The following is a 12210-nucleotide window of genomic DNA, read 5'->3' as shown; positions in this document are numbered from 1 at the left end:
CTTTTAGCATCTTCAAAATGTGAGGATCTGGCATCTTAATCAACATGTGTAACACTTGCCTGATTTTCTATTCTTCGATTTGTCCTTCCTTGGTTCTTGGTGCATTCAAATGCTCTATGCCCTTCTTCTCCATAGTGAAAACATTTTCGACAGAAGCCTCCTCTTCCAGATGCTTGTCTTTTGCCTCTTCCTCTCTAATCTCTACTGTTCTAATGATTGAAATTGTATCCCCTCTAGTTTTGATTGCTACTTCCAGCCTCAACCTTGTTCTTTTGATCATCATTACAACCACCATGAGATCATCCACCAGATCTTCCATCACGACCTCTTCTACTATTCTTACTGTCAAACTTCTTGCTCAGTTTCTCCTCAACTCTTTTTGCAAACTGGTATGCCTCCTCAATACTACTCATTCAAACCAGACTCAGCCCATCCTAAATGCTTGGCCTTAACCCATTAAGATGATGAGCTACATTTTCCTTATTAGGTTCTGCATGGCTGGTTCTAAGGAGAACTCAATAGAACTCTTCGGTATACTCTTGAATAGATTTTCCCACTTATTTCATTCCTTGCATCTTCTTCAATAGATCAAGCTCATAATTCATAAGAATGAATTGTCACTTCATTTTAGCTATCATTCGATCCCATCTAGTGATTTTGTCCTTTCCCTTTCTATTTTGCTCCAACTAAACCTCTTGCCACCAGATCTTTGCATGTCCCTTTAGTTTTGCCTTTGCAAACTTGACCCTATCCGGATCCTCAATATCTTCATACTCAAAGTACTCCTCCAGTTCATTGATCTAATTGATCAACTCCTCTAGGTTAAGATTTTCCAAAAATGTGGGAACCTCAAACTTAGGTCTTTTTTCCAATCTTGGAGATGGCCCTAAAAAGCCTCTCTTCCTTTGGATTTAGAACTACCTCTGCTTTGGCATTTTCTTCTACTTCGACCTCATCCTCACTTTCATCTCTTACAGTAAGATTTATTCCTCTTCACATTTTTTCTTCCAATACTTGCATTTTCCTTTGGAGGCTTAGAAAACCTCAGGTGTAACACCTACAACTCTTCAACCATGTTCTCTTTGTGGAGGCATTTTTTTGCTTCTGCTAAAACCCTAGTGCAAACTGCCTCACAATCGGCAATCTGTCTACACACTCAGCCCAAACCACAGTCCTGGTGCAAACTGTCTCACAATCGATGATCTATCCACACAGTCAAGAACTCTAGCTCTAATACCACTTGATGCAAGGAGCTCCCCTTAATACCATGAACTCATAACAGAAACATAGAAAACAATAGAAAATGCAAGAACAAAATATGGACTTCTTATTTACACCGCAAATGCGGAATTACATAATTCATAAATACAATATGCTAAACCACACGGGTGCCTTCAATACAATAAATTTCAAGACAAGCTGTGAACTATCACCCAGAGCTATCTTAGACAATGTTCGAGCCTTTCTCAAATAGACAGTTTTATGCCGCCCGAGAAGGTTCTAGATGCTCAGACTTAATACCTAGGGCCGACAGATCCTAACAATACACATAGAGTTGACCAAATACATCTTTGACAAATTATTTTAGAAATTTTAGTAGCCCAACTTCTGAAGGCCATAACTTACAAATTGGTGCTCTGATTGGCTATTATAACCACTTTTCGAAAATGTCAACTCATGATCTACAGGCTTGGAACCATGCTAGCGCCCTTTTGTTGAGTTTTTGGACCTCATCTGGGCACTCTAAGGCCTCTAATGGTGAGCTTGAAGATTTTTCTACAAATTTTTCCACCAAAAATCCACAATAACTTCTCTGATACTTAAGCTAGAGCAATGATATTTTTATGGTAGGCTAATATCTCTAAAATGAACCTTCCTATAGAAAATGAGAACATTTTGAGCTCATATGACAAACTTACTAAAAATAGTAAGTTTCCATAAATAGTAACCACACTGTCTACTAGTCCTTATTAAAATAGAAAAGACTAAAAATAAAATATTTTTTGGTGATGCAAGATTGCCCTTACAACCAGGATACTCTTGCATCAATATTACTCTCTTATATACAATAACAACATTATCAGTTAGTGCCAGCACATAGATAGCACATCTAACACCTTGTTGTAAAGTCACATCAAATATCATCCATTACCTCAAGTGGAACACCTATGGAAGAAACGTAAAAATGGAACTTCTTCCCTTTTTAGACGAGTCATGTTGTTTATATATTCACACAAGATCTTGATTTCTCTATTTTTCTTGTAACAAATTTCTTCCAACTTCTTTATGTTACCCTTCATATCTTGTGTGGAGTCATCAAATTCCTTCATAACTTATTGACAAGAGGGATGGTCTAGTTAACCTCTATAATATGGTAAGTTCATCCAATGTAATTCCATCCATTATCTTGTTAAATTTAGGAGTTACAATTCCAAGATTTCTCGGTCCATATTCTCCCCTTATGATCTTTGTGAACTTCTTACCTTTTCCTTTTTCCACAATTTGGTTGATTTAGTTTATGGTAGGATAGAAACACTTTTATCATCATATACTATTAGTTGGTTTATCATTTTTGGTTCTTGGAATTACTATTTTAATGAGTTGTTAAGTACTGACTTAGTGGGAAGTTTTTTGATTGGTGAAGCAATGTCTACATGGCAATTGAATCTATTTTTGTGCGTCTAGTTTAGGAAGGTTATTCACCATGACACAAATCATCACTAGGTTTTTGAAAATTGAAGACTGTTTATTATACTTCAATTTTTTATCTATCGATATAACATAAAATTATTACAAAGAAAAAAATATTCATTTATTTAAATTGTAAATTTAATTTATTATATCTTAAACATCATTACTAAATACACTATTTTATTCTTCAAAAACTCTATAGCTTCTTAGTAATCAATTCATCTTATTATTTTCTTTCTCATTTATTGATTTCAATTTCAATTTTTCTTTAGTTTTTTAAAGTTTATTTTCCACTTAGAATTCTAGCAAGTTACTCTTTTAGTTTAGTCAATCATATTTTCAATTTCAAACTAGAATTTTTAAACCTTCTTCTTTAAATATTCATTATTTTTACTTAATTCTTAGTCTTTTAAAATTCAATTTTAATTCCAATTCAACATTCTTAAATTGCACAGTATCTAATAATTGAGCTAATCATTTTACTATTATTATTTTTTAATTCCATTTAACCATTTTTATGTCCCTCTTCTTTTTCATATTTTAATTTTTCTATTAATTGAACCTATCATATAACTTTTTTCTTTTCAATTTGAGTTTAATCTTTTTTTAAAAAAATTTCCTCTCTCTTAGATAAAAGTGAAATTTCTTTCCAATTTGAATTTAATATTTTATTGACATCGTTATTTCTCAATTTGAATTTGAATTGTAAGTTTAACCGGAGCCAAACACTTACCGTTTTATAATTTGAAATTTTCTGTCTAGTAATGAAATTCTGCCATCTATCTTTACTCTACAACGGCTACCCATTTAATATGTTGCTCGCGGCCCAGATAGTAGTTATGGCAGATTTGTTTAAAAGGACACTATCCTATTAAACTATCCTACACTTATGTTTTTTCTTTTGCAGATGCACTAGTTTCTACTTTTATTACTTTTTTCTTTTGCAGATGTACTAGTTTCTACTTTTATTACTAGTTGTATTATTATTTTTGATTTTTCAATATATTAAAATTAAACATTTCTGATTTCAAAGTTTTTAAAATGGACCATTAAAAACATGTTCTTTAAATTTAATCATCAACATTATGTCTTTATAGTTACCATTTCCTTTGACAATGCATTACACTCATAAGGGGAATGAAAAATATTATACATTCTAGAACAAGAGCTCTTATGTAGGAAAAACATTGAATCTATTGTACAAATCGGTAAAATAGCTGGTGAAAATGTTACATTGATCTCATAAATGTATAAATATAAATTTCAAGTAAAATATAAATTTTAAATGAAAACAAATGAGCTAATTTGATAATTTGTTTGTATAAAAATGATATTGGAATTCTTGTATATCTAAATATAAATATATTTTAAGTATATTTAAATTAAAGATCTATTTATTTATCAAATAAATATTTCCAAATTGATCGTATGCCTACATATGTTTATTCAATCTTTGTTTGATCAAATGATATTAGTATATCCAACTTTAGCAATCTATCTTGATTGTGATAATATGATTTTCAATTAATACATTAAATAAATATAATTAAATGTTATTTATATATTTAATGAGTATATTATAGATTTCTTGTGTATTAAAATAATATAATATTTATTTTATTTAATAAATTAATTTTAACAAAAGATTTAGAACACTATTTTTTGAACATAGAATTTTATAATATTATATTACACATATATATAATATTAATTTCTATTATAGAGCATTATAGATATATAATATTTTAAGTCTTCATATCTAATTCTATAATTTAATATTATATTAAATAAGCTTTATGTTATTATTCTATATTTTCTACATATATTTCTATTTTCGTTTAGTTTCATATTTTTAAAATTCTTTATATATAGAGTTAGTGAATACAATATCTCCATTTTCCTATATTCAAAAATACTTTTATTCGTTTTAGATGGAGTGTATTAAAAATCTCAACTTGTTTTCAGGGAAAGTTTCCTATTTTTCAACTTGTTTTCAGGGAAAGTAATTTCTTCGATCACATGCATTCTAAAATTTTAATTTATTTAAGTTTCCTCCTTCAATTCGTTGTCTTGTTGCGTGATCGGATTGTGCAGAGCGGCGGCCATTTGTTGCTGGTTGCGCAAAATCTCTACAGGCTTCTCTTCTTCCGATTGTGTCTGTGTGCTTCCATTCTCACACTGGCGACGACCCTGCTCGTCGGACGCCGTTATTTCCCAGCTTTGTTCGGTTGTTTCTCGCATGTTGGTCAGTTTTTCCAAACTTTTATTGTTCTGTGAAGAAGGAAAGGTGGCCGGTGAAAGAAATGGCCACGGTTCGAATCCTACGTACCTCCACGGACGTACGAAAAGAGTTACAGCGCCAACAATACAACATGAAGCTCTGGACAAAAATAAGAGACTTCAAAATCAGTCGAAAGAGAGGTTAGAATAATCACCGCAAAGATCAGGCCTTGTAGATGCAAGATTTTATTTCTGCTGCACGGTAACCATGATTTTTCCCGCACCGAAGAGCTTCTTCTGAATTCTAGACGAACTCAGTAAACTATGAAGCATCTGGTCAGCAGATAGCTTCTTTGATGAAGCTGAAGCTGATCTGTGCAGCGCCAAAGCATTGGTCAGAGCAAGCTTCCTCGCGGCGTTGCTGTTAAAATTTGAAACATGAGAACCTGATCTTTGCAAAGGCAAAGCATTTTCGCTGCTAAAATTTGACTTCACGCAAATATTCGCTTTATCGTCGTCGCAGTTAGGGTTTGATTTGAGATCTGGCTTCGAATCGGCAGAATTGGTGTAATCTTCCAAAACCCTGACTTGCGCTTGCAGGAATTTGAGGTACTTGATCGTCTCATCGAGCATTCTGGCCGTGTCGAGTTTCGAACCCTGGGGGATCAGCTTCTCCAGAGACCGGATCTTTTCACGGATTTTGCTTCTCCTGTGCCGAGCCGCTACGCTCTGCGGCTCCACGGAAGCATACGGCGGTTTACGGCAGCTCTGCAACTGCGTCATCTGGTTCAAATGCTCCGTCTCCGCCTCGCTTTGCTGTACCGACGCCGGCGGGCATGAAACCCTAGCGGGAAAAGGCAGACATGAAGACAAGCTCACATCGGAAGAAAATTGCGGTGGAGGAATACCGAGGCTCAGAGCCGGGCTAGGAATAAGCAGAGGAGAAACCCTAGGGAGCTTCTTCATTACGTCTTCCAGTGTATAAAATGAACTGTTCCTCGGCTGCTCGGCGGAGGGATCTCTATAGCACACCTCTGAGAGACTCACCTGATTCTGCCAGGCCGGAAGATTGAGCTCCGCGTAGCCGTAATCTTCATCTGGAGAATCCAGCATGGAAATGAAGTGGAAATTTCCAAACCCTTACATTTGAAGAGGCAGGGTTTCGAACTCAAATCCGCAGTCCTGCAACTCCTCTTCATTGAAATTGCCGGTTCCAAAGTCAAATCCTCCGTCAGGTCCCCAGTTCGAAACCGGTGCGGTGTTCTTCACGGCACCATAAAGCTCCTGCTGCTTTACCAGCACCTGGTCGTATGGCCAAAGTCGCTTCTCAAAACTCCCGTAATTTTCAAGCCCGGAGGCGAAGCTGCCGAGCACTTGCACCTTAAGCAGAGCCTGCCACTCTGCAAAGGAGCTCATTCCGATGTTGCTCTCGCCAACACTCCATTAAAACCACTCAAAGAAAAGCTCAACACTGTTCTTTGCACAGCTCTCTTTTCTTTTCTCCCTCTCTTGAACCGAATGAAGAAGAAAGTGTGTGATATAAATAAATAAAAAACACGATAACGGCTTGGGCTCTATTTTTCCGGGAGGGCGGCTTATTCCGTTATGACGTGTAATTCATGCGCCTCCTTCAAAGCTCGCCCTTTTATTGTACCCTAAAATTGTCTCTTTCACTCTGCAATCATTTGAGATAAAATAACAGCAATCAACGCATGCTTTCTGACATGGCCCAATAGAGGGGTCCTACGTGGTAGACTAAAGCGCGGCATGCCCATTCGAATGTCTGTCACTGCATTGTCCTCTCATTACTGACATTGCTGACATTTTTTTTCAATCCATTAAATCAACACCCATGGATTTCGCTGCTAAGTTAATTAAAATCTTACAACTTTTTCCCCACCTGAGAAGCCAGGAGTGCAAAAAGAATGGGCAACGGCTACCCAGCCAATTACTCCTGGCTTCTCAGGTGGGGAAAAAATTGTAAGATTTTAATTAACTTAGCAACGAAATCCACGGGTGTTGATTTAATGGACTGAAAAAAAATGTCAGCAATGTCAATAATGAGAGGACAAAGCAGTGACAGGCATTTGAATGGGCATGTTGTGCTTTAGTTTACCATATAGGACCCCTCTATTGGGCCACGTTAGAAGCATGCGTTGATTGCAGTTATTTTATTTCAAATGATTGCAGGGTGAAAGAGACAATTTTAGGGTACAATAAAAGGGCGAGCTTTGAAGTAGGCGCATGGATTACACGTCATAACGGAATAAGCTGCCCTCCCGAAAAAAATAGGGCAATGGCTACCCAGCCAGTTATTTTGACTAGTTGGGGGGCCGTGCTCTCTATCCTGCATGTTCGTACTCTGAATCCTCTTGATCATCCCATTGAAGTTGGCGCATGGATAGGACACGCTGCCAAAATTAGATAGCACCGTTCTTTTTTAAATTAGTGCGCCCATTTTAGAGTGATGTCGCCTTGGGAAAGGAGTGTAGTGATTTTAGGTGGGAGAATTTGGGTTTAAGTTAATACATATGTTAAGTTTTAAATGTTTTGTTTTGGGTTATCATAACTTGTGTGTTAGTTTTTTTTTTTTCAAACTATATGTCATAAGAACATATGTATAAAATAATGGCAATAAAGTTAGCAAATAAACAATAGAAAATTAAATAATTATAAATAAATCATGAATTAACCTAGTGATTTAGGTGGTCTTGGATTATAGAGATAAAGTTGAAATGCATTAGTTGTAATGCTAATAAAAGAAAGAAAACTCAAGGGTTAATCAAATAATTAGGTATATATCTAACGAATCGATTTAGAATGGTATTTTATAAGCAAGAAGTTGATGAGTTTATAATTAGTAGGATAAATAATCACACAAAAATTCAATTAAGTAATTAAAGAGCATACTAGATGGATATCAAAAATGGGTAAAGTGTCTATACTTAGAAATGAAAAGTCAAGTGGAATTGAACCATGATGGTGCATATGTTAAAATCTTCTAAATCTAGCCAGAATGGTGCATATGTTAAAATGACACTTAGGTTGAGCAGAGCTATGTATTTGAACAAGTAGATTGACAAGGAGTTAGCATAATGGGGTATGCACTATTTTACATACGCTTGGTATAACTAAGCATATATGTAGTATACATGTGCATCTATCCAGTAGACATAAAATATATAGTGAATTTTGTGAATTTAATTCCCAATACAAGTATGGGAAAGTAGAGACTTCAGACATCTCCTCGATTGAATCACCAAGTTGGGAGCCTATAGTCGATCCTCTTTATGGTGATTTAATTCCTAGTAAATTAACTTTAAATTTAAACTTACAAGAAGGGACAAAAGAAACATAAATTACATAGCAGCATTCACCCAAAAGATTGATAATAGCCAAGGAAATTGAGGCACTCCAGACAATTAATCAACCATTCATTTTTATTGTTTTATTATGTTTGTTGTCTATGTATAAAAGCATGAAATTGTGAAAAATTTGGAACCTACTTTGTTTTTGGAGATTGTGTGTTGAAGATGTCCTCTAATGAATGAGCGTAAGTCTTCCGAAGCTTCCAATCCACCCTAATCTAGCCTCCTTCTACTTCTTGATTCTCCAAATTATTTGTGTAGGTTTCTCCTCCTATGTTCACACTATAGTTTCATCATATATTTCCTTCTTTTTTTCTTTGTCTGGAAGCTCCAGATTCATAGAGAGAAATTGTGGTTATGGATTTTTGTGTCCATTGGAACCATTCATAGAATTTTTATTATTTAATAAGTCCCCTATTTTTTGTCTTTAGAAATTTATTTAATATTTCCCAATAATTTCTAGTTACCAGATGTATAAGGAGGTCATGAACCAAAGGTTCCTTATTATGTATTGGCTGACTTGTGCCATCTTATTTCAAAGGTCATAGGTTCCATTCTTGTGACCTTTTCCACTCCTAGTCTTTAAATTTCCTACCAAGTTTTAGGCTTAAGTTTTAATTCCTTTAAAGGACTCTTAGAGAGTTGTGTAGGTAAGTTGGTTGAGGTGAGATTGTATGAGTGGTGGGTTTAAGTTGGTTTGAATCTTTTGCTAATCTCTTAAATACTTTTATTTATGCATGAAATTTCATACAACTCGAGCATACACATAAATATATATATATACATTTTTACTCGGACATATATGTGTGCACCCATATATACTTGGGTAAATATGTATTTTTGGACATACAACCAAAAATCAATAAAGATAAAATTAAATCATCCTTAAACCAACAAAAATGGATATAAGAATCCCTCAAGACCCTAATTTGGGTAATTGACTCCTCTATAAGGAATTCCAGGCTCAAGGTGCCTATGTGGATCATGGTTTTAGCTCTAGATCAATAGATATTATAGAGGATTTTTACTTATTCTTGCACACACCTGCATCATTGATCAATGCACATAAATATCTACACATAATCTCATGATATATCATTTAGTACTATAAGCATCAAGTGTTTTGGTGGGGTTGGAATCCTAGATTCATCATATGCAAAACACATAAAGTATACATATATAAGAAATGTATCTCTAAGAAATTGATCCATGTTCTGTTACCTCTTTGAGTTCATAAACTCCTCTAGGGTGTCTTCCATAAACAATCTAGAATGGAATCTTTCCAATAGTCCTATTGATACTGTCATTATAAGCAAACTCGGCCTGTGATATAGCTTGATCCCAAGTCTACCCATATTCTTTTGTCAAACATATGAGAAGATTTCTAAGTACTCTATTTATCACTTCAATTTGACCATCAATCTAAGGGTGGTATGTAGAGCTATGGGACAAATTTGTTCCCATTCTTCTCCATAATGTTTTCCAAGAATGACCCATGAATTTGACATCTCTATCAAAAATTATTCTGCATGGTAATCCATGAATTCTGACTACTTCTATGAAAAACAAATCTACAATGTAGCTTGCATCATGAGTGGTTTTACATGGTATGAAATGACTCATTTTGTTGAACCTATCCACCACTACAAACACACTATCAAAAACAATTTTAGTTCTCAGCAACCCCACAATAAAATCTATACTTAGACATTCCCAAGGTCTATCAAGTATGGGTAATGGTTGATACAAACCAACATTTGATGAGGTTCCTTTTTATTTCTAATAAATGTTACATTGTTCAACATACTTTCTTACATCTCTTTGCATCCTAGGCCAATAGTAATATCTACTTACAAGCTCTAGGGTCTTATTTAATCCAAAGCGTCCACTCAAACATCTATTATGCTTTTCTTGGATAAGGTTATCTCTCATTGAACCTTTTGGAACACATAGCTGATTGTCCTTAAACAAAAAACCATTTTGCAATGTAAAATTTGCAAACTCGCTATGAAAATGATTCTCAAAAGATGAGCATACCTTGTAAGATTCTGAGAAATCTTCATCTCCTTCATAGAGATCTTTGAATTCCTTTACTCCAATGCTTTTCAATTGAATTTCTTGCACTATCTGCTATCTTCTTCTTAAAGCATCTTCTACTTTGTTATTGATACCCTTCTTGTGCTTAATGGTGAAAGTGCAAGACTACAAAGATTCCATCCATTTTACGTGCCTCAAACTTAGTTTCTCCTGTGAATTGATAAAGCTTAAGGCTTGATTGTTTGTGAAGACCACAAATTCTTTGTGCAACAAATAGTGTCTCCATTTTCTATGTGCTTTCACTAATGCATATAATTCAAGATCATAGGAAGAATACCTTGATTTGGCTTCATTCAGTCTTTCACTAAAAAATGCTACATGTCTTCCCTCTTGACTTAAGACTACTCCAAGAAAAATGTTGCTTGCATCACACCCTACTATAAACAATTTCTCAAAGCTAGGTAGTACCAAGATTGGTTTAGTAGCTACCTCTTTCTTCAGTCCTTCAAATCCTTCATCTATCCTTTTTGTCCACACAAACTTTGTCTTCATTCCTCCTTTGATAGTGTCCATAATAGGAGCACATATCTCACTAAAGTTTCTGATGAACTTATTATAAAACCGTGTTAATCTATGAAAACTTCTGACAACTGTACCCGTCTTTGGTGTAGGCCAAGTTAAAATTTCTTTGACCTTGTCTTCATCCATCTTTGACTTACCCTGTGATACAACAAATCCAATGTAGACTAATTCTTCTTTCATGAACTCAAATTTCTCAAGGTTAATGGTCATCTTTTCTTCTTTCAATCTTCTCAAGACAACTTCCAAATGTTTGAGATGTTCTTCCTTACTCTTACTGTACAACAGATTATCATCTAAGTAAGCTACCAGATAATTACCTATATAATGCTTCAATACTTCATTCATTAGTCTCATAAATGTGTTTGGTGCATTTGAGAGACCAAATGACATGACTAACCATTCATATAACCCTTTAATGGTTTTGAAGGCTATCTTCCACTCATCACCTTCCTTCATTCTAATTTGGTAGTACCCACTTTTTATAACAACTTTAGAAAAGTACTGTGCACTGCCTAGACAATCCATCAAATCTTCTATTCTAGGAATAGGAAACCTATATCTTGTGGTTATCTTATTTATTCCTCTAGAATTAGTACAAACTCTTCACTTACCTCCTTTCTTTGGTGCTAGCACAACTGGTACTAGTACAAATCCTAGTACTAAATGATATATCATGAGATTATGTGTAGATATTTATGTGCATTGGTCAATTACACAGGTGTGTGCAAGAATAAGTACAAATCCTCTATAATATCTATTGATTTAGAGCTAAAACCATGATCCACATAGGCACCTTGAGCCTAGAATTCCTTATAGAGGAGTCAATTACCCAAATTGGGGTCTTGGGGGATTCTTATATCCATTTTTGTTGGTTTAAGGATGATTTAATTTTATCTTTATTGATTTTTGGTTGTATGTCCAAAAATACATATTACCCAAGTATATATGGGTGCACACATATATGCCCGAGTATGTATATATATATATATATATATATATTTATGTGTATGCTTGAGTTGTATGAAATCTCATGCATAAATAAAAGAATTTAAGAGATTAGCAAAAGATTCAAACCAACTTAAACCCACCACTCATACAATCTCACCTCAACGAACTTACCTACACAACTCTCTAAGAGTCCTTTAAAGGAATTAAAACTTAAGCCTAAAACTTGGTAGGAAATTTAAAGACTAGGAGTGGAAAAGGTCACAAGAATGGAACCTATGACCTTTGAGATAAGATGGCACAAGTCAACCAATACATAATAAGGAACCTTTGGGTCATGACCTCCTTATACATCTGGTAACTAGAA

At 34.7% G+C, this 12210-nt stretch overlaps 1 protein-coding gene across 1 annotated transcript; it reads right to left on the bottom strand.

The window, feature by feature from the left end:
• Positions 1-5013: 5013 nt before the first annotated feature.
• On the bottom strand, positions 5014-6283 carry LOC149553544 (uncharacterized). Its single transcript, XM_089789917.1, has one exon. The coding sequence runs from the start codon at positions 6022-6024 to the stop codon at positions 5158-5160; it is 867 nt and encodes a 288-aa protein (XP_089646043.1). The 5' UTR covers positions 6025-6283; the 3' UTR covers positions 5014-5157.
• Between the last annotated feature and the right edge of the window lie 5927 nt (positions 6284-12210).

Source organism: Cupressus sempervirens, chromosome 6 (genome assembly GCF_028749045.1).
Source record: "Cupressus sempervirens isolate cs-2001-9-10 chromosome 6, ASM2874904v1, whole genome shotgun sequence".
Lineage (NCBI taxonomy): Eukaryota > Viridiplantae > Streptophyta > Pinopsida > Cupressales > Cupressaceae > Cupressus > Cupressus sempervirens.
The sequence above is the reverse complement of the archived record's forward strand: the minus strand, read 5'-3'. Positions and strand labels throughout refer to the sequence as shown.